Here is a 23,386-nt window from a genome sequence, read left to right on the forward strand (position 1 = left end):
TCTGCCCTTGGGCGTCGCCTTCCGAAAACAATAATCACGTTTTTTTTTGAGGGATGAAAAAAACAATAATCACGTACGGACGCGCTTTGCTGTCTCTCACAAGCGGATTTTTTTTTTTTTGAGGGTCTCTCACAAGCGGATGGGATGCAGCTTTTTCACGCCCGGGCTTGGCGTCGCTTGCACGTGACCACCACGACGGACGCTGCTTGTTGCCCCCGGTAAACCGCGTCGCCTGCGCGTTGGATCCGTATTTCTCGCCTCGCAAGCAAAGCTGCCATATGTACAGTCGTACATTGTCTCACAAAAAAATGTATAGTCGTAGATGGAATTTCCATCCCAAGCAATGGGTATCGTGCGCGAACACACATAGAAATACTAGTAGCAATGCAAGGGGAAAAGGAAAACACACGGGAGTCGAGATGGGAGCTGGATCCCTTGACGTACGACCACCTGACGTTGGACCACTGACGCGTGGGTCCAGGTCCACACATCAGCGAGTGCGCCGTACGTCAGAGGAGCTGCGTCCGTCGAGATGGCCGTTTCCTATCCGCTGGACGGACGCCCTCGGTCCAGAAGACTCAAGTCAAGTCAGCAACGGATCGATGCTAGTAGTAGTATAGTATGCAGAACAACGGATAGATCCCTCATCCCTCAAAAAAAAAAGAACAACGGATAGATGGTGGAGCTGCGATGGTACGATGCCGCTGCCATGTGAGACAGTTTCCCTCCAACGCCCACGCGGTAGGTTCACAGTCGGTCAAGTCCAGTCAACGCACCAGGCAAGCGGACACGCGCACGGGCGGGCCCACAAGTTTTGTGCAATCTGTGATCCGCTTGTCCGACAGCCCACCTGCCCATCCTAGTGAAAATGGACAAAAATGGCCCTTATCTCAAACTTCAATACAAAATGGCTCCAATTTGAAAATATTTCACGAAATGGCCCCTTTTGCATGACGCCCCGGCGCCCTAAGCCGGGGCGTCATGCTACATGTCGCTATCATGGCGCTCTAGCCCCGGGCGTCATGCTCTCTAGCATGGCACCCTAGCCACGGGCGTCATGCAAAAAGTGGGTCATTTCATGAAATAATTTCAGATTAGGGTCATTTTATGTTGAAGTTTCGGATAAGGACCAATTTTGTTCATTTTCACCCCATCTTATACCATGGTTGGTGAACGGTACTACTGGATTTGGTACAAGTCTACTAGCAACGATAAGCGTTCTCAGGGGACGTTCCTGTCAGCTAGAAGGCACATGCATCTTTCTCAAAGGTTTTTTTTTTTGAGTCAATTACACCACAGGTGCTAAAACTTGCACGAGAAATCACTTTAGCGCCAAAACTTACGGCATACATTAAACTGGTGCTGAAACTTGGTTTTAGCGTGCATATACGATGCAAATTATGTTTGTGTACAAACATGGTGCTGACTAGGTATGCCACGTGCCATGGGACTCACTGTCAGCCACTCAACGAAAGAGATAAGGCGTGTGGCCTATTATTTTGTGGAAAACCCTCGAATTTTTTTTCTTTCGAATAAGCCCCTGACGCCTGTCGGTCCATCTGTCAGCGGCCAATAACATTCGATACCGTGACCTGCAGCGAGGAGGGTCATGTGCCTCACCAACGCACCAACAAATGGTTACGTAATTTACAATATCCTTTAGATCGTATAAATAGGCTGGAGACCGTACGGCCCCTTTTGCACTTCTATATACTACATAATTATTTTGTTAAAAGCATGAACATTTTAAATATATATTACTATTTATTTAAATATATCAAAACTTATATAACTAATTGACATTTTTATTAAATTTGAAAATTATTATGTGCACAATTTTGAAAATAATAATTTAGGTATATGTATAAATTTTGAAATAATATGTGAATAAATTTGTATTGTGTATATATACTTTTTATGACATAAGATTATAATTTACATGTATTTTATAAGGTTTTGAAAAGAAATAACGCTGTTGGGTGGGGTGGTGGCCACGCGCACATGATGACTACATGTCACTGGTTCAAATCCCATCCAACTATTTTACAATACATGAATATATGTTTCTTAAAGCATGAACAATTTTATAGACTACATGATTTTTTTAAAAGAATGAACACCTTTAAACTTATATATGCATTTATTAAAAACTATAAAAAATTCTTACAGCATGAACACTTTTTTATACTACACTAATATTTTGTTAGAACTTTGAACATTTTTAAACTTTTGTACGCATTATTAAAATATATAGAAACATAAAAAATATTCTTAAAGGATGAGCACTTTTACATACTACATTAATATGCTTTAAGAAAAAATTATATATTTTCAATTTATATCACACGATTATAGTTTACATATAATTTGGAAAAAATAAATATAACACAGCAAAAAGGGTGTGGGGTCTCCAACCCGCTTAACTCTAAATGATATAAAGGGACTGTTCGGAGTCCCTCTGCTCCACGCTGCCGCTCTCGGAGCTGGCGGAGTTTTAGTCCAAAACTGCGGAGTGAGTGAATCGGTACTCCCCAAATTTTTAAAATCCAAGGAGCTGGTGGACTGCCGAACAGCCCCGTGTACGTATCCACTCTCACCAAACAACCTTGTCGTTGCGTTGGTTAGGCACATGCCCTCCGCCTTGCAGGTCACGCGTTTGAATGCCCCGCCCACAATTTTTGCACATTTTTTGTGGGATACTTATGATGAAAGAGGGGGGGGGAATCTGAGGGGTTTTTCACGAAATAACATGCCACACACCCTAACTCTGTTGTTCAGTGGCTGACAGCGGGTCCCACATCATGTGGCGTGCCTAGTCAGCATCATATCCGTATACAAACACGATTTTGCACCGTGTATGCACCTTAAAGCCAAGTTGCTGCACCAGTTCAATGTATGTCGCAAGTTTTAGCACTAGGTTTTAGCATCAATGGTGTAATTGACTCTTTTTTTTCAAAAAAATTCTAATTTATTCATCTCCAATCATGATAGTACAAAAGAACAATAGAGATAATAAAATTACAATCATGTCCGTGGACCACCTAGCGATGACTACAAGCACTGGAGCGAGCCGAAGGCGCGCGCCATCATCACCCTCCCTCATCAAAGCCGGGAAAACGTGGTTGTAGTAGATAGTCAGGATGTCGTCGTGATAAGGCCCTATCGGGCCAGCGCACCAGAACAGCAACCGCCGTCGATGAAGAGAAGTCTAGATCGAAAGGATCCAACCCGCAGTCATATAGATGTAGACGAACGAAGACCGGAACCAAGCGGGTCCACTGGAGACAAACGCCGACCGGGACCCATGAGATCCATCGGAGAGACACCTCCATATGCCCTCCGAAGACGCTATAAACATCGTCAAGATAGGGGCTATGCGGGGAGGATCTTATTCCATCTTAAAGAAGCCGCCTCTGCCTCGTCTTCCTGAACATGGCACAAACCCTAACAAAACTCCAGAAACATAAAAAACGGAGCCTTCCCGCTGGTAAGGGCCGGATCCACCCACGCCTCCATGATCCAAGGACCATACGAGATGAGACAGACCGATGACGACGCTAGTGAGAGACAAGGAAACCCTAGCTGTGAGATCGCCAGAGGCTGGTAGTTTGCCGCTACCTCCTGGTAAAAAGAGCTTTGCGGAGGGTCGCAGAACAGTACCGTGCTCTATCCGAAATCCAAACAAAACACTCTCTCGTATGTGCATGTATTCGTAGGGGTGGAATCTTATATCTGTGTATGTTCAGCATTTGTGTTTGTATTGTGGGTTCCGAAACAAAAAAATACACCAGTACCACATCAGATTGTGTGTGCTACCATTAAGCATGGAAATTCCTATTGGACGCTCGCTGCGTCAAAATGTCGAGCGAACGCATAGGGGAGCGATAATCTGGGCCGGCCCATCTCCCACTATAGACAGTTTCGGTTTTGGGAACTTTCTAAAAGTTTCCCAGCCGATTTTTATCAGTTTTGGGAACCTTCTAGAAGGTTCCTTAAGCTGGTTTTCTATTTTCCTTTTTATTTCTTCTTTTTCTGTTTCTTTTCGTTCTTTTCTTTTTTTCTTTTTTCATGTTTCTTTTTTTTCTTCCTCTCCTTTTTCCTTTTTTTTCCTTTTTTCCTTTTTTAAAAAAGTTTGTGCTTTTCGAAAAATGTTCGTAAATTTCAAATTGTTTCTTGTTTAAAAATTTTGTGCTTTTCAAAAAGTTTCTGTTTCCTTTTTGCATTTATCATAAATTGTTTAAAATTTCAAAAAATGTTTCCCCTTTCATATTTTGTTTAGAAAATCAAAAAATGTTCGCTTTTTCAAAAAATGATTGTGCTTTTTCAAAAATTGTGCAGAAGTTTGAAAAATGTTCTTGTTTTCAATTTTGGTTCAGAAATTAAAAAATGTTCATGCTTTTACAAAAAATGTTCCCGTTTAAAAATTTTGTTCAGAAATTCTAAAATTGTTCGAGAATTTAAAAAATGTTCTTCTATAAAAAATTTGTTCAGAAGTTGGGAAAATGTTCTTATTTTCAATTTTGGTTCACAATTTATAAAAATGTTCGTGCTTTTATGAAAAATGATCCCGTTTTCATATTTTGTTCAAAAATTCAGAAAATGTTCTTGATATTCAAAATTTGTTCAGAAGTTCAAATAAATGTTCCTGTTTCGTTTTTTTCATAAATTCAGAAATTTTTCGAAAATTTTAAAAATTGTTTGGAACTAAAAAAAGGCAGCTACAGTCCCAGGTGCTACAATACAAAAATGTTCGCATTTAAAATTTTTAAAAATGTTCTGGAATTCTGAAAAAAAAATCACGTTTTCAAAAATGTGCTTTAACTTTAAAAAAGGTTTGCCTTTTAAATACGTTCCTCTGTTGTGTGTTCTTATCGTTTCGTGCTAACCATTGGGACATCTGGCGGTTTCAGCTCAAGTGGCTAGCTGCAAGAGATTTGAGTCGCGAGGTCGCTTGTTCGAGTGCTTCCAGCGCTGCCATTTTTGCGTAGTTTTGCGTTCAGCTTAACTCGATTGTAGTGGGCCGGCCCAGTCGGGGACCCCCTGTGCGGCGCGCCCTCCATTTGCCGCAATAAGCGGCGTATAGGAGCTCCCATTAAGCATCACAGACCACATTGAGTACTAATGCTAATCAAAGGCCTTGGGCTTCATTTTGACAATTAGAATTAAAATAAAAGAGGCCCACGTGCTGGAACCTAGGCCCACCTCACGCTCTCCCTTAATTGCCATCTCCCTTCTTCTAAAAAACAATTTACCATCTCGCTTTGACGGGGAGCTCCTATTCATGAGAGCAACTAGTTAACGAGCGCTCCTTCGGGAGATCAGTGCCACTTGATGCATTCTCAGTCATTCACCACGTGTCGTGCTCTGGACGCTCCCTCCGGATTTTTTTTATTTTTTCGCCCGCGTTTTCGACTTTTTAAACAGTTTTTTTCGGGTTTTTTCGATGTTTTGGTTTTCTATCGGTCTTCCTTACCTTTTCGATAAAAAAATTTACGCGAAAAAAGGTGTTTTCTATTTTTTTTCCTTTCGCAAGAGTCACAGTTTTGCTTCCGCGAGAGGCACGGTTATTCTTTCGTGAGATTCACGGCCGTGCCTCTTGGAAACGAAAAAAATTATATTTTTTTTCTTTCGCGAGAATCACAGTTTTGCTTCCGCGAAAGACACGGGTGTGCTTTCACGAGAGTCACGGCCGTGCCTCTCGGAAACGGAAAAGAACACGTTCTTTTTTCCTTTCGCGAGAGTCACGGTTTTACTTCTACGAGAGGCACGATTGTGCTTTAACGAGAGTCACGGCCGTGCCTCTTGCAAACGGGAAAAAACACATTTTCTGTTTTTTTCCTTTAGCGAGAGTCACGGTTTTGCTTCCACGAGAGTCACGGTCGTGCCTCTCGGAAACGAAAAAAAACATGTTTTCTATTTATTTTCCTTTCGCGAGAGTCATGTTCGTGCCTCCTCGGAAATGAAAGAAACGTGTTTTCTCTTTTCTTTTCTTCGCGACAGTCGCGGTTTTGCTTCCGCGAGAGGCACGGTTGCGATTTCGTGAGAGGCACGGGCGTGCCTCTTTCGGAAAGGGAAAAATCCGTGCTCCCGTTTGTTTTTTTGTCTGATTTTTTTCATGAAAAAAAGTTCGTCAAAACCTATCAATAGGGTATCTAGTTTTAAAAATCTCAACACGAGGAATCCAATGACGAAAATGGTTCGAGATTTGGACGCACGGTTTGAGAGATAAAACGTTTTGAATAAATGGATCCACGAAAAAAGGAAAAACTCCCATGTTGCGACAAGTGACGCGCTGTATGTGCGCCACTTGTCGCAGCCTGAGGAGTTGGAGTGATCTTTGCAACAAGTATTCCTCAACTAATGATTTCGCCTATTCAGTGTTGTTAGCTTCGCTGAACCTAACCAACGCAACTGCAACGCCTAGTGGCCGGCCCATTATTACTTTTGTTTCTCCCTTTAAAGCCCCCCAAAAAGGTAATATGCACACCATGATTCGAACAATGATGGTCCAGTTTAATGAATGGACCACTGACCAAGTCGTCCATCACACCAGATGTACTACTATCATTTTTGTTCATTCTTAAAATGAAAACCATTAAAAACGTTGTTGTTTTCCTTTTTTCCATTTCCTTTTTTGTTTTTTATTCATGATGGTTCACCCGTTCAACCGTTGACTTTTGAATAAAAACGAAAAACTAAAACTAAAAAATTGATACAATTTGAAAAAGATCATGAATACAAAAATGTTCATGGATTTTTAAAAATTGGTTCACAAACTTCAAAAAAAAGTTCACACATTTGAAGAAAAGTTCACCGATTTTGAACAAAGTTCATTGATTTTGGGAAAAAAAGTTCATAAATTTCAGAAAAAACACAAACTTGAAAAATGTTTAACAAATTTGTAAAAATAGTTCAACATTTTTTTAAAAAAAAGCTAATAAGTTTTTCTAAAAATATGGAATTAAAAAAGTTAATCAATTTTTTTAAAAAAATGACAAAAAATCATTGATTTTGAAAAAAAATGTTTACGAATTTCAGTAAGTTTACGGATTGGGGAAAAGGTTCGTAGTTTTGAAAAAAAAATCATGAATTTGAAAAGAATCCGCGCATTTAAGAAAAAGGAGAAAGAAAGAAAAAAGGAAAACATCAAACAAAACCTTTGGAGAAAAAACCACTAACTGAAGAAACAAATAAAAGAAATAAAAAAGCATGTATTTCACAACGGGTGGGATAACCTAGTGGTTTGTGCACTATCCTTCGAATGCAGAGGTTACAAATTCAAAAGCAAAGTTCATATCAGTAAAATCCGTGCTCTTGCATTCCTTGACTCATTTTCTGTCAAGTCTCATGCAAAAAGAGCAAATTAAATGACTGGAAGCTAGCTCCTAGATTCTTCGTCTCCTCTTCGGTTCTCCTCCACTGGCTTCATCATCTCCCTATAAGAGGACAACGAACTTCATGGCTGCTCGAAACACCTATGTGTTGAGTGATATTTTATTATTCTTCCATCCAATTGTTTCTTGAAGGCCCGATTCTCCATATTTTCTGTGTTTCTTTGATAAAATTGTATATATATATTGAGGGAAACAGCAGGACTCTGCTGCGTATTTTTATTGATTTTTTAAAACAGAGTACAAAGAATAATGTACATAAAAGATTAGAAAAGGAACTAAACAACAAACAAACAAACAAAACTAGGATAACAAAGAAAATACAGGAGACAACAAATACCACAGCAGCATTACAAGTTATCTAAAGGATTTGATCCATGTTTCAAATCCACTGTATTCCTTCCTCTTGACTCTATAGGTGATCCATTTGAGTTCTTCTTTTAGCTTCTTTCTGCATCTGTATATGCTTGGCGGTATATGTTGGAAAATGTAATCAGTCCTAGTTGTCTAGATTGCCCAACAGGTTAGGATGATAATCTCCATGCATATGGCATGCTCAACAGTTGCTTGAGGTTGCAAATTTCTTCCTGAATGCCTTTATTTGTCGGTAGCCAATTGGTGCAAATGTAGTTCCAACACAATTGTGCAAATTGACAATGAAATAAAAGGTGATCCCTCATCTCAACTGCTTGTAGGTCGCACATGACACAAGAGTAATCATGCAAAAAGAAATGTTTTCTCTGCAAAAGGGCCCTGTTGTTAACCCTGAAATTAATTAATAGCCAAAAGAATATCTTGTGCTTAAGTTGGCAAGAAGTTTTTGATAGCCACTTGATGGTTGGTATGACCTCTGGGGCAATGGTCAAAGTGGTATAAGCTGTGGCCTGCAGATTAGGTGTTCTAAGTGTGTAAATTAAAAATTCCAAGTCCTCCTTTATCCTTTGGCCTGCATATCATGTCCCAAGCAGCAAGAGGTGGGTTCTTTTCTTCCAAATCTTTGCCTCTCCAAAAAAGATGCCTTCTGTACTTATCAATTTGCTCAATGATGCCTTTATAAAGAAGGAGACAGCTCATGCGAAAGGTGGGCAAGGATGAGAGCAAATGGACAACCTTTTTTGTATTCTCTCAATAATGTACATGAAGAATTCCATTTTTGGTTTAGTGAAGCCCAGTGGTGTGCCTAAGTAGATGAAAGGGAAGGTTCCAATAGCTCATCCCAACAGAGTAGACAGATGTTGCACTACTTCCTGAAAGACATTGATTGGGAGCAAGTTGGATTTGTGATAATTAGGTGGACTAGTCTCTGCAGCTGTTGAATTTTTGCTGGGCAAGCAGGCATAAAAATCAAGGTGTCATCTGCATATTGCAGTATGGGAAAGTCAAGACAAGAGGTGGAGTTGAATGGAGGTGTAATGACCCCTCTGTTCTTTGCATCATTCAGAATAGATTGCAAGAAGTCAGCTACCAGAATAGATTGCAAGAAGTCAGCTGCCAGAATAGATTGCAAGAAGTCAGCTGCCAGAATAGATTGCAAGAAGTCAGTAAAGGTGATAATGGGTCTCCCTATCTGAGACCCCTTCTGCATTTAAACTGTGACCCAGGGATGCCATTCTGTTAGACTGTATAGCTCCTGTATATGTGTACGTATATGAATACGTACGATGTAACGTTGTACCCCCTTGTTATATATATATATATGAGATAGGCCACCCCTAGAGGGTTGAGCCAGTTCCCTAAACCTATTGTCTTACATGGTATCATCAGTACGCTGTTTGGACTTGCTGCAGCGAGCTGGAATGCTTAAGTGCAAACCAACTACTACACTTATGTCTGCTACTGACAGGATTACTGCTATAGATGGTGAGCTCCTTCCCTCTGCTGATGCGACACAGTACAGAAGTATTGTTGGTGGGTTGCAGTACTTGACGATCACCCGTCCAGATATTTCATTTGCTGTCAACAGAGTATGTCAGTATCTCCATGCACCACCTGATGCTCATTGGTCTGCAGTTAAGCGCATCTTGCGTTACATTCGTTTCACATTGTCCTATGGATTACACATTCGGCCGAATCCCTCTGGGATCATTTCAGCATATTCTGATGCGGATTGGGCTGGCAGTCCGGATGACAGGCGATCCACGGGGGGCTATGCTGTGTTCTTTGGCTCTACTTTGATCGCCTGGAGTGCTCGGAAACAAGCTACTGTTTCACGTAGCAGTACTGAAGCTGAGTATAAGGTTGTGGCTAATGCAACTGCAGAGATTATCTGGGTGCAGTCTTTACTTCAGGAGTTGGGTATATCTCAATCACAGTCTCCTATTCTTTGGTGTGATAACATCGGTGCTACATACCTATCTGCTAATCCAGTATTTCATGCCCGAACGAAACACATCGAAGTGGACTATCATTTTGTACGGGAACGGGTATCTCAGAAGCAACTACAGATCAAGTTCATCTCCTCCAAAGATCAACTTGCAGACATCTTCACCAAGCCGTTACCTCTTCCACAGTTTGAGCATTGTCGGCGCAATCTTACCCTTCTAGATTCTTTAGGAAGTGGCTAAGATTGAGGGAGGGTGTTAGACTGTATAGCTCCTGTATATGTGTACGTATATGAATACGTACGATGTAACGTTGTACCCCCTTGTTATATATATATGAGATAGGCCACCCCTAGAGGGTTGAGCCAGTTCCCTAAACCTATTGTCTTACACATTCAAAAGAACAGATGAGGTGGTTGTCTCCAGAATCTGCTTAATCCAAGAACACCATTTCCTTCTAAAGTCATTTTGCTAAGATCATGCCATGTTCTATCTTATCAAAAGCCTTTTCAAAGTCTAGTTTAAGAACCACAGTTGGTTGTTTACTTTTGTGACATTGGAACAGGTACTCATAAGCCCATTCTATGTAGTCTTGTATGGTCTTGGTTTTTAAAAACCCATATTGATTGATATGAACTAGTTCCAATATAACTGTTTAAGTCTGTTAGCAAGGAGCTTGGTAATAAGCTTGATCGTGCAGCTTAAAAGGGAAATAGGTCTGTAATCATTGACAGTGTTTGCCCCTGCCTTTTTAGGGATAAGATTGATGAAGGAGTTGTTGATACTCTGCAAACAAAGGTCTCCCTTTTGAAATTGCTCACATAGGTCATAGAAGTCGTGTTGTATAATATGCCAACATTTTCTGATGAAATGAACATTAAACCTATCAGGCTCAAGTGCCTTGTTTGTTGGTACATCCTTGGTCACAGAATCAGTTTCCTCTTTGGTAAATGGAACCTCAAGAAAGGAGGGATCCTGATGAGTGGGAAGTAGGTGAAGTAGGTGAGCATGTATGTCAAAGTTTTCAGATTGGCCAAGCCTTTCCTTAAAAGCTTCATGCAAGAGCTTTGCTTTCCCATCATGGTCAGAAGCTTCCACACCATCTTGAAGTTAACAGTTGTATACACGAGGCCTAAATTATGATTTTGCACCAACCCCCAAGTCTTTTGTTGCGTGGTTTTGCTTCCACTAACCCTCCAATTCACCTACTACATTCACCCGCAAAAAAAAACCACCTACTACATTAGCGCAATATGTTAATTCAAACCTTGACGCTCACAATGCACACATTTCAACCATGCTGGGGGCCCATCAAAGCTGGTGAGACGTCCTCTTAGCCTCTGCTGAGCAAAACGTGCCTGCCAACTTTGATTAAACCCAGCTTGCAACCGTGGAAGCTAACTAATGGCTTCAATTTAATCCTTCTCCACGCTCCTGTGTGAATCCCCTCCTATAAATTCAAGTTAGGCACGCCAAAAATTCGCAATGATATGATAGATAATGACGCGCTCGCCGCTCGCACACTCTTCCGAAATATAACGAATAGTTTTTGAAAACTTTCGTTAATTTCCAGACGGAGTCCCCACACAAGGCCTACCCCGTCCGTGAAAGCTGGTTACTTTTCTCCCTGCATGATTAGACAAAGCAATTTCGAAGCTTGTAAACAGGACTACAGGGGCCTTCGTTGACCTTTAGCAAACCTGCGTTCGTTTTCACCGGAATTCCACCATGTACGTTCGCACCACGGCTCCTCATTCATGGAAGTTCACTAGTACTATATACTCCTATCTAACTTGCAGTCGTTTCTCGTTGCATATGTGCTGATCGAGAACTCTAGAAGACCCGCCATGGCTGCTGCGGCGTTGCTCCTGGTGGCCGCGCTCGTCGCCCTTGGTTCCGGCCATGGCGGCGAGGCCTTCGACCCCAACCCTCTCCAGGACTTCTGCGTCGCCGACTCCACGTCCAAAGGTAAGTAACACTGGCCGTACGTGCGCATCCTTCTGGGTTCTGCTCCCTCTGTTCTAATTTACACGGCGCCACACATTTCGATGTTCAACTTTGACTGTTAATTTGACGAATAAAACTCAACTTATTTTTGCAAAGAGAAATTACATCAAAAGTTCCCCATTGTGTGTGTGTTTTTTTAAGAAAACAATGGAATAGTTTTTATGCTACACTGCTTACTCCCTCTGTTTGAAATTAACTGAATTATTAGTTTTGTCCTAAGTTAACTTGTTTAAGTTTGATAAAGTTTATGGAAAAATACACCAACATCTATAACACAAAAGTAGTCTCATTAGATTGATCATAAACTATGTTTTTGTGCTTTATATATTTGATGCTGCAGACTTTAACACAAAGTTAGACAAGTTTGCTCAAATTTAGAGAAATTAGGCTTAAGTAAATTTAGAGCTTCAACTAATTTAGAGTGGGAGTGTGTATTATTGTTGTAACTGATGATCAATACTCGCTAAATCATGAAAAGCGAGGACGCCATGTGAATGGGGGCCGAGGGACTGCTCCATGATGTGGCCATATAAGCTCTTTATATGTATATGTACTATGCAGTGCGCGTGAATGGGTTATCATGCAAGGACCCGGCGGCCGTGGTGTCCGACGACTTCTTCTTCGCCGGTGCCGACAAGCTGCGCGACACGACGAGCGAGCGCTACGGGTACTCAGCGCTGACCGTGCAGATCCCAGGCCTTAACACGCAGGGCCAGCGGTACGCCCGCGTCGACCTTGCACCGGGGGCCATCTTCCCGCCGCACTACCACCCCAGGGCGGCCGAGACGGCCCTGGTGCTGGAAGGCTCCGTCTACTTCGGGTTCGTCTCCTCCTACCCGGACAACAAGCTCTTCGCCAAGGTGCTCAGCAAGGGCGACGTGTTCGCCGTGCCGCAGGGGCTCATGCACTTCCTCTACAACAACGGCACCGCCCCTGCTGCGCTCTACGCCAGCCTCAGCAGCCAGAACCCCGGGCTGGTGCTCCTTGCCGACGCGCTCTTCGCCGGGGCTCTCCCCGATGATCTCCTGGCTAAGACGCTCCTCACGGATAAGCACACCGTGGACAGCATCCGGGCAAACTTTCGGCCGTCTTGAATGCTTGTTCCAATCTCTAGTAATTTATCGCATTTTCTCAGGCATGGTAATCTCTATGTGTTCATTTGTTATAAACATTAGCAATGGTATTCGAAATAAAAATATTGCGAGTGATATTCCATCACGCATACGACCTTTTCGGGTGCAAGAGCATCATAACCGGGACTAATGAGGCGAACGCAAGTATCATAACAGTATCATGAAGTGAAACTTGAGGGGGAAAAGATGATGTGGCGTTGGAATTGAGGATGTTAGAGAATTTTTCTGACATCATACCCACAAATGAAAGACAAATTACAAATTGAGTGACATGTCATTCGCAAAAAATAAAATTAAGTGAAATATGATACTAGTGCATGATATTATGCAATGCAAATGTAGTAAGTTCTAGCACATGGTACTACGCATTGTTAGTGGCCTAAGGCCTTAAGATTTGCACACCCATAGTTGGACAAAACTAATTTTAAAATTTGTTTAGACTCTAAATGAAGCAATCCCTCCCAATCGGTGTACAAGTGTGGGCTTTTGAGGAGGAGCAAGCGAAGGAGGAGGATCCCTGTTATTATGGGGTCACGTTTGGACCGCTACCCTGTCTGTTTGGTCACTTCCGATTTTTTGGATGCCCAGCTCGCCCGCACTCCCTCCTCTGATTCCACGCCAAATTCTTGGTGAAACCAAGGCGGGCGATTTGGTCACCAACTTTTTGGTCGGCCCGCGATTTGGCAGGGCGAACATGGGTAGCAACCAAATAGCCCCTATGTGTCACCAGCGGCGCAGGAGGATCCTTCCCTCGATGAGTATCCGGATTGGAATCCCAAAACACACTCCATTGTGTGGGATATCTGGCATGTGCCGATCCTGTATGAGACGGAAGAGAGACCTCGCTCACCAAGCTCATATCGGCGCCCACATGTTGCTGATTGGACGACGACGATGGGGACCGCGATGCGATGCCATCTCTACGAGGTCACCGTTTGGTACCTCGCCTAGTTTTAGTTAGCTAGGATTAGTTTATACTATTTATGTCCAACTTGTTTAATTTCATCCTTTGGTTGTAATACATCAAACTTTGTTTAAATTATGTCTGTTTCGCTTCAATTTTCATCTGTGCCCGCGAGCGGTCGTTTGAAATGAGCTGGACATTTGGTTGGATGGTTGACGCCTCACCGCTTTCCACAAAACATGTCCGCGGACATTTGGTGATCCGCGTTGCCCTTAATTAGCAGGAGCAATAGGGTCGGCCTCTTCCCTCCATTCTTCAAGTCCAATTCTTGATACCCCCATACCCCCGGATCAAGCTCCTCCCCCACCAGGACTAGGAGTCTAGGACTGTATATGATCAAAATTAAAACGAGAAGTGTCCATATTCCTGAACTTCCAAGCAAGGTTTTGACCCATCTCTCTGGTTTCCACGGGGCTGTATGTAACTGAAACTGGTAGAAACTGGATTGGTTTGCCGATCAACCGATTCTCATCGATTCCATACAGCAATACAGAGAGAGCATGACATCACTTTATTTTGTTGAGTTCCTAAATCAGCAGTGGCAAAAGAAAAGGAAAAAAAAAGGGAAGGTCATTCCCGCCTTCGGCATGACCTGTTTTCTATTGACGAAAAAAATTTGCAAGCAACTCACATCTTCAATGGCAAAATATTATACGGCTGACCTTTGTGCAAAACATGCGACCACACTTTCAGTTTCAGATGTCTGGTTGGACTCTTGCCCATCCTTTTTAGTTAGCAGCTTCTTAGCTGAATGTAACCGGATCTCAATTATGCAATAAAGCTCCTTAATTTCGCGTCAAAAAAAAACTACATCTGAAATCATAATAAAAGGAAAAAAAAGAAGGAAAAAAAGGTATTGACCACACTTTGCGCAAAATATTATACGGCTGACCTTTGCGCAAAACATGCGACCACACTTTCAGTTTCAGATGTCTGGTTGGACTCTTGCCCATCCTTTTTAGTTAGCAGCTTCTTAGCTGAATGTAACCGGATCTCAATTATGCAATAAAGCTCCTTAATTTCGCGTCAAAAATATTATACGGCTGACCTTTGCGCAAAACATGCGACCACACTTTCAATTTCAGATGTCTGGTTGGACTCTTGCCCATCCTTTTTAGTTAGCAGCTTCTTAGCTGAATGTAACCGGATCTCAATTATGCAATAAAGCTCCTTAATTTCGCGTCAAAAAAAAACTACATCTGAAATCATAATAAAAGGAAAAAAAGAAGGAAAAAAAGAAGGAAAAAAAGGTATTGACCAGAGTGGGATTTGAACCCACGCCCTTTCGGACCAGAGCCTTAATCTGGCGCCTTAGACCAACTCGGCCATCTGATCTTCGTTATATCCTTATCTCGAGCTCTCTATTAGTGCCCAATAGTGTGCCAACTGTCTCTCTTGATATGATTAACACTCAGAGCGTGAGCTTGGCACAGGCTGGAGATATTTGCAAAATCAGATATAATTTCCCAGCGGCCTGGATAGGAGTGAACGTCTCCAACAGCTATGACTCAGGCAGGCAAGTATCTGCTTGTGAATAGGAGTGTGGTGCTGCCTGGTTGAGCTGAGCAGCAGAAGCAAGCTTGAGAGCTTAAAACAGAGCTCTGGCTTCTGCATCAAGATATGCCCGAGCTTCGGGATATATGTCCGAACCTTGCTTCGCCTTTCTCCTTGGAGCGATTGGAGGTGGACTCATCGACGACTTTGTGTAAGGAACACACTTCATCTCTATCATGTGAGCAACTAAAGACGGCGAAGTCGATTTTGTCGATGGTTCCTGCGGTGGTTCCTCGGGTCGATGATGTTGATGCTGCCGGTTGGTTGGTGCCTGCTCCTATGAGCCCCTTGGTTGACGACAACGACACCAAGAAATTCAATGAGTTTTACGATTTTCTTGACAAATGGGTGGCTCAACAGCCGACATCTGGCGAGACAAGTGACCCTGCAAAGAAGACGCCAAGTAAGGAGAAACCAAAGAAGAAAAACATGAAGTGTTGCGCCATCCGAAAGGTGTCTGTGGTTTCATGATGGAGGGTGGTCAGTTTTCGTTGGTGTGCTTGTTAGGAGTTTTATTGTGTTCTTCAAGTGTCGAGGGTTGCGGTTGTTGTTTGTTTAGAGGGCCGCTTGAGTAGTTTTGGTGTTTCCTACTTTGCGAGTAGTCCGCATTTGAGAGTCTGTATCGTTTTTTGCCTGGTTTTCCGTAAATTAACCGGGCAATTCTCTTCTTCTTAATTAATCGATGAGGCAAATTTTTTTGCCTCCGTTTTGAAAAAAAAAAGAATCAACAGCTTCGCAGCATGCATTGATCATAACATTTGTTATGTGATCTTCTTTCTCATTTGCATATGTATACACCAATTCATCATACGGAATGCTGGCGAGTTTTTGCGTGTTCCAGGCAGCGTTAGTGAAGGCCTTGAAACCTGTTGGTTGGAGATCAGTTCTGATGGTGCTCCCAGGAAGGAAGGAGCGCTTGTCAAAGTGTTGGCAGATGCACCTGTTGTCCCTCGTTAGCTGAGCACGGCTTGATCTTCAGCCATTTGGTCCTTGTACCTCCGATCCATAATAAGTTGTTTTAGTTCGAACTGAAACCACGAGCTTCCCTGGTTTCTTCCTATACAAGGGCCTGTCATTCTTAGCTTTCCATAAACACCTAGACAAGTCATTAAGCTGCACATAGAAAAATACATGCATAGTTTCTCTAATTCTTTTCCAAACTTAGGAGCGCCAGTCTCCAATTTCATTGTCACTGAACTGATAATAATACACCATGCTATGAAATCGTGGTTGATGGCTATGAAGGTAACGCATCGGCCCTAGGAACTGAGCATTCCGCAAGCTGATCATTCCATGAGATGAAAACTAGAACGAGTAGGTCCAACGTGAAACATCAGCCATTACACCAGTGTCGAATCAGATTTATCCTTACACATTACATCAGAACAACATCAGGTTATGTCTTCTTAGGTGCTCCGCCAATATATACATTCAGCAACGACTACCACAGGAACAAAAAAAGAGGCAGTTGACCATCAGCTTTCGGCACGAAATCCTTCTATCTAGCTTATTCCCCTCGCTACTATGTGTGTTGTACAACAATGCTTGCCTACTACCCTAACACTACAGGGCAACTCATTCACTCTACAATGCCGGTCACAAGCTCCTGCTTAACCGACAACCACCCCCGCGTCTTCATGACGGTTGTTGCCCCTGAACCTCAGCCCGACGTCGTCATTGTCCTGATGATCTAGAGGGATCAGCGCAAGGTCGTCCTCTAATGAACCTGGAGTCTCATCAGGTTCGTTCGACCGACGGGAGTCCTCGCCAAAGTTGTGCAGCCTCCGGCCAATGAGATAGCGGTCATCCCTGATGGAGTTGTGGAGGTTGGTGAACCAGACGTGGAATCTCTTGCCGCAGAAGAAGAGCGTGCTGAATATCAGGCACCCGAGCCAGGCAAAACGGTAGACTGCCGAGTTCACGATCAGTGGGTAGCCCAGCACCGGGAACACACCCCTTGCAAGGACGTATGGGACACATAGAGCAGTAAGGAGCTTCGTGATGATGGGGGTAATGATTTCGTGCAGGACCCATAGACCTTTCAAACGGGAGAAGCCATCCTCTCTTACTCTCTCAAACTTCATCCTCCAGCTTTCATCAACCAAAGGTGCCATTTGATCCAGCATCACCTGCAAAGAGTACCCAAGAAAAACAATCAACAAAACAGTTCGAACATTCCTATAGGTGCCTACCCATGGTTACAAAGAAGTTTATCCGGTTTAATGGTTTAAAAGCAACTGCAAAGTCATTGAGGGCTTAAGTGGAACAGACAGAATCAGAGATTTGCAATCTTACCAGTCTAGTCCAAATTTTCAAGAATATTAATCCAAGTGCCCAATCCTGATACAGCAGAAAAACTGGGCTCTCGTCAATAGGCACCCTCATGGGTACAATCACCAGCAGCTCAAAAAGGAGTCCAATCAGCACGGGGATAACGAAGATCTGGAAAGAAACATTATTCATGGTTAGACACTAGAGTACAGGCCTTGTCAATCATAGACCACACTGGCAAATGCAAAATGAGATACTTGCAACAAGCTCAGTCCAGATGAATTACCCATATTGACAGGAGAGCAGAACTCTTCAGGACAATAGAGCACCACTTGCAGATCTGTTGTACCAGGAAGCCCAGACGTCGTGATCTAATGTAGTCAACTGCATATCTGGTTCCAGCTGCTGCACTCCAGATAATATAGCAACCGATGCTAAAAGAGAACAGATCTGATCAAGAGACAAGAAAACCACAAGTTCAGTGAAGCATCACTACATTAACCTCATAAATATGAAACTTGTATAGCAAACGAGGGAAGGTAAGCATCAGCAAATTACCATTGCACTTGATGCCATGTGTGATTGGCAGGCGGGGAACAGCCTCAAAAACAAGACGACCAAGTGAGATAGGAATAACAATCATTCCAGCATTGAATATGAGTAGCGTCATCCATGCCAGTATAAGCAAGAGTATGATACGGAGTGCAAAACTGTACCTTCAAAAGGTAAAGAATTATTAAGAGGACTTAACTAGTGATAAAATTTAGTAATAGTATTATGTATGCTAATACAAGAGAGGATTTCTTGCTCCAAGAGTACGATGGAGCCCGATTTTTAAAGAAATCAAAAGTGAGATTTTTAAGTTTCAAACAATTCTGAAAAAAAAACATGGGCTTTCATAGCAAATAGTTCATGTGCTAGAAATACATGTTTTTTTGTCTGTGTAGCTCACAACAAAACATATTTCATCATGAAATTTACAGGAATGTTGTACGCATCTCTATGTACATTAAACTTCAAAATCTGACGGGCTCCATGGAGGCCCCATGATCCAAAAGCAATTTCCGTACTTATACTGATTACTTAACATAGATGCTAGATTTCTCTAAAGGAGGAGGGAGGGGCTTCAACAGAACACTTAAAATTTAAAGGCAGAGTTTATAGTCTTAAGAATTTGTTAGAAGAAAAATAATTCAACCACACTCCAAACTGTTTTACTTTTGATATAGGACATAATCTTCTTTTGTGCAGGTTCAAAAAATATGTAAGAACAGCAAGTAGCTATTCTTTTACCATACTCTAAACTGTTATTCTTTTGATATACAGAAAATATAATCTTCTTTTGTGCAGGTTCAAAAATGATGCGCAGAAAGTAATTATTCTTTTACAGCTATCTAGATATTATACTCACTCTGAATCTCCTTGATCATCTACATCAGATTCTTCAGCAATGTCATTGGCTTCATTTGCATTACCCCTACCATCATTATCTATGGCAGCATGCTGAATCATACGCTGCTCAAGCTGTGGGGCTACCATTTCCATCCCACCATGTACTCTATCTCTTCTTTCTGCCCTGCCATTCCAGTTCTCTTGCCCAGCAGCATTTTCTTCAGGTTTTGGTAGTAAGAAATCTGTTAAGCCTAGTGCCCAGCCAATCACAGCAAACCAATGATGCAACAGAGCTTTAATAGTTGCCCGAGGCTTGAAATGCTCAATCGCAAATGGGATGCATATTTGGAACAGAAGCACATCAACTGGAATCTCGGTAAAAGGGTCAAAAATGCTGCAATAATACATCAACAAAAAGATGTAAGTGTAAGATAACCAAATGAGACAGAAAAGATAAATGGCTCGATTAAAAAGATATCGGGATGATCGGACTCACGTAATGTCCAGAGGAAAAGTTTTAGGAGCTACTCGCATGGCCAGTTTGACAGGCAAGAAGACCAGCATCACAATCAAGCTTCCATACACAGCGACAGATAAAAGGACTCGTCGAGCATGTTTATGCACAGGATCATCGATCAGGTCCCTAAAAGGATTGTAATTTGGATCAGCAGGATCCCGTAAGAAGTAAAGAACTCCATTCCGCAGTACCTACACAGGAAGGCAAAACAAACATGAGAAACAAGATATACAAGTCCTTGTGTGCAGTTCGTAAACTAGCAGAAATATCAAAGGGATTGACAAGTTGAGCAATACCCCTCGAAGAAGGCTGACAAATATGCTTATTTGGAGCATATATACAATCCCAACAAGCCAATGGATCGAGGAGCTCGCCAAGGGTGACATCGTAAAGAATTCAACTCTTTGAGAAATTGTTGTACCCAACATCTTAAGAGTGCAGACATCAAGCCACCAACCACACACAAGGGGAAATACTCCGAGTTCTATCACCAAAAGGAACGCAACTTTGACCATGGTCATGAGATGCTTCATTCCAGAAAAGAACTGCCTGCATAGAGATGGAATGGCCTCTAGTATTGCAGCGATGCCATAAAGTCTTCCAATAGTAAAACGTTCTCCACGGGCGTATCGAAGTAAAGCCAGTGATCCAATGTACAAAAAGACAAGGCAAAAGATAAACATGTATCCAACAGCAAGAGTTGTCAGATCTGAAAGATAAGATGAGCCAATAGCTGTTCCTTTCACCAGACTGCTCTTCCCAGTGCCCTGCATTACAGCAAGACCAGTGGCATTTATCTTCAAGGACTGAGTAACCACCTCAATCACATGCCCAATAACACCTTCATTGTGACTGTCGGAAGAGAAATTCTTCATGGCATTAAAAGCACTATTCAATGTTTCATTAGCCAAAGAAATAGCAGATTCCGTAAATGGCATCACCCTAGCCAGCATAGGACTGGAGGCTGAAGAGAAAAACCATGATAGATAATACAGGACAATCCTTCCCAATGAGAATGGTACGAAGATCACAACAATGAGGAATATAGCATTGCTGGCCAAAACCTGAAGAGAAATATATGCATATAAAAATTAGAAAATAAGGGAGAAACAGACACTGCCAGCATGACAGCAATAAAGCTAACAATACACCAGGTGATACATGACAGAAAGATCAAAATTACACTTTAAGGATCCTAAATGCGTCTGAATTTTAGAATAAACATATTTCTTTCATGCCAGGTATTAATATGACATTTCTGGGAGTGCGATGAGAAGCCAATGAGGACACCAAGATTGAATAGTGCTTTTAATGCATCTAACAGTCTGGAAAAAGGCAAGATAGATGTCACAGATAACAGTGCTGAGCATCATGTTAATGAGGACACCAAGATAAGGCATATAACTGGCTAACTATCTGGAGGGGACATAGTAGGGATAATCCATACAGATGCTGTCCAACCAAAGATTTTTGAGAAAATACAGCCTAATACTTTGCATAGGATGAAAATATTAGTTGGAATATCGGTTCAGATACATGTAAACATACAAGGGAACCCATTTTGTGTAACTAAAAGAAGAATAACAAGAAAAGGTCCTTACCGTAATTGCATTCTCAACCAAGTGAAATACTGGCCCTTGCATACCAACAAGTTCATCAAAAGGAACATCCTCCGCACCATCCGCATCATCCAGACCATCTAACATCTGCTCAACTTGGGCCTCTAGTCTTTCCAATCGAGCAGCAACATTTTCTGCATTTCTCCTCAGAAGTTCCCCAGCACCAAGCCCTTGGGCTTCAGCCAGGTCATCAATATTTCCATCTGCACCAGGAACCCTGTTATTAGGACCAGCTAGCCTTCTGACAGCTCGGGCACCATGCCTTTCACGGCCTGCATCGTCCCTGTCAGCTTCATGTCCTCCAAGTTCCCTCAAGTGCCTTATATAGTCCCTTAAAGAGGTAGCTCCAAGAAATATAAGGACAATGATAGCTGAGAGAAGAAATCCATGTAGGCAATCACTGAGAATCAACTGAGCGCTGATGTGACTCAAGAACAGCCTTTGTGCTTCACCAAGACTTCTCACAAATGTTAACCGCCATATCCAGTAGGTAATGAAGGGGATAATCATGAGCCAGACTGAGAGAACAAAGGCAAGCCGGAGCACAAACTGAAACACGTGGCATGCTTTCATCCCAACCCCAAACACAAGTTCTTGGAAAGGAAGTCTGGTTGGAGCATTCTGAGCATAGACAGGCGAGAAAGAGAACGCGTGCTTACAGACCTGAAAATCACAGAAACGCAGTTTGTTAAAACTGGAGTTGGGGAGAGCAAACAGGATGGTGGTATAACGCTATCAGCCTTTTCGTGCAAGTTGGAATTGAAAGCCATTATCATGCATGCCTTGGAGTGGTGAGTGAAGCCTCAACACAGCATATTCGCGCTAAAACTAACTTGCCCCGCAGGATTATGACGCAAGCAGCAACTAAAAGGATATCATCACCATGTCAGCAGAATAGCATGGCCATATTGATTGCCAATCTCTTGACACCGGGTACAGAACCAAAGTAGCTCTGCCACGAACGAGATCCTACTACCTGACGGGCACTTCCCAAAAAACATTCCATGGACATGGTTCTCGAAAAAGACCTAAGTAACCAACGAAACGAGATCCTATTGCTAGAAGGACAATTCACAAAAAACATTCCATGGACATGGCTCTGAACCGCAGCTTCACCAATTATAGCAACGTATAGAGCGCTAAAATCATTCCTACGATGCACCAAATCACCCCTACATCAATTCCCCTATCCAGGTATGGCGCCTATTGACCAATTTCATTCCCAACCTACAGATAGGGGCAGATTTCCCGGATGAATGATCGATTCCGCCACCGCCCAATCGAATCCCTGGGTAAGGGAGCTATAGCTACCTAGGGATGGGAGGAGGGGGAGGGGAGGTCAAGGATACCTCGCACTGGCGGGAGTTGCTGTGGTCGAGCCACTGGAGGAGGCAGTCCTGGTGCACGAACTTGATGCTGCCGCTGCAGGCGCAGGGGTAGCGCAGCGGGTGCTCGTCGTCGCCGCGGTTGCGGCAGATCCGGCACACGTCCCCCTCCTCCTCGTCGTCCTCGTCGTCGTCCGCGGCCGCGGCCGCCGCCGCGGCCGTGGAGAGCGACCGCGCCTCCTCCTGCTCCTCCGGCTCGCCGCCGGCGGCGGCGGCGGCCGGGTCGACGATCTCCGCCATGGCTGCTGCGTGGGCGATCGCGCCGGGGGCGGTGAGGCGGATAGGGAGGGGTGGGGAAAGAAAGAGGCGAGGATTTTCCGCTCGCCTCCTCGCTAATAACGCGTCGGTCGGTGACGAGGCGGTCTTCCTCAAACGGGTCCGGGCTTGGGCTTGGGCCGGGCCGGGTCGCGAGGATATAAGTATCTTCTAATCGTAAATAGTTGCAATCCGCTATCTATTTTTCCTCCTCATGAAACCATGACACATCATCAAATTATGCATGTAGTCATAAGTACTTATTTTTTTCTCTTCATGTTACCATGTCACATCATCAAGTCATGAATGTGGTCATAAGTTAATTTTGTGCACTAATCTATCCATCCTCTGTGACACTAGACTCCCTAATTTTAAAGAGCCCACATTCAATTGAGGTATCCAATTGAAATTTGGTCACCTGATTGTGACCAGGTCAACAATTTCTTAAAGCTCTCTCATTCAATTTGTTTGTATTATACACTATGTTTCTTAATTTTTAAGGTCTCGTAATTAATCGGGTACTTTTTCAAGTAGCTTTCCCACTCAATTCTTTTACTTCCGTATGTTCTCTAGTTTT

At 42.9% G+C, this 23,386-nt stretch overlaps 2 protein-coding genes and 1 non-coding gene across 4 annotated transcripts; 1 reads left to right on the forward strand and 2 right to left on the reverse strand.

Moving 5' to 3' along the window:
* Positions 1–11,217: 11,217 nt before the first annotated feature.
* On the forward strand, positions 11,218–12,943 carry LOC119328092 (germin-like protein 5-1). Its single transcript, XM_037601129.1, has 3 exons — positions 11,218–11,442; positions 11,550–11,680; positions 12,281–12,943. The coding sequence occupies exons 2-3, from the start codon at positions 11,560–11,562 to the stop codon at positions 12,811–12,813; spliced, it is 654 nt and encodes a 217-aa protein (XP_037457026.1). The 5' UTR covers positions 11,218–11,442; positions 11,550–11,559; the 3' UTR covers positions 12,814–12,943.
* Positions 12,944–15,070: 2,127 nt separating this feature from the next.
* On the reverse strand, positions 15,071–15,151 carry TRNAL-AAG. Its single transcript has one exon. It is a non-coding gene; the product is annotated as a tRNA-Leu (tRNA).
* Positions 15,152–16,685: 1,534 nt separating this feature from the next.
* LOC119328850 (probable E3 ubiquitin ligase SUD1) lies at positions 16,686–22,835 on the reverse strand. Of its 2 annotated transcripts, none has more exons than XM_037601844.1 (9): positions 22,519–22,835; positions 21,152–21,832; positions 19,847–20,614; positions 19,530–19,741; positions 19,053–19,427; positions 18,200–18,351; positions 17,928–18,091; positions 17,666–17,812; positions 16,686–17,499 (listed from the first exon to the last, which is right to left on the reverse strand). In XM_037601844.1, the coding sequence occupies exons 1-9, from the start codon at positions 22,792–22,794 to the stop codon at positions 16,981–16,983; spliced, it is 3,294 nt and encodes a 1,097-aa protein (XP_037457741.1). In that variant the 5' UTR covers positions 22,795–22,835; the 3' UTR covers positions 16,686–16,980. The 2 variants fall into 2 exon arrangements, with proteins under 2 accessions (XP_037457741.1, XP_037457740.1); XM_037601843.1 differs by having other exon boundaries at positions 18,200–18,357; positions 22,519–22,834.
* Between the last annotated feature and the right edge of the window lie 551 nt (positions 22,836–23,386).

Source organism: Triticum dicoccoides, chromosome 7A, assembly GCF_002162155.2.
Source record: "Triticum dicoccoides isolate Atlit2015 ecotype Zavitan chromosome 7A, WEW_v2.0, whole genome shotgun sequence".
In the NCBI taxonomy this organism is placed as follows: domain Eukaryota; kingdom Viridiplantae; phylum Streptophyta; class Magnoliopsida; order Poales; family Poaceae; genus Triticum; species Triticum dicoccoides.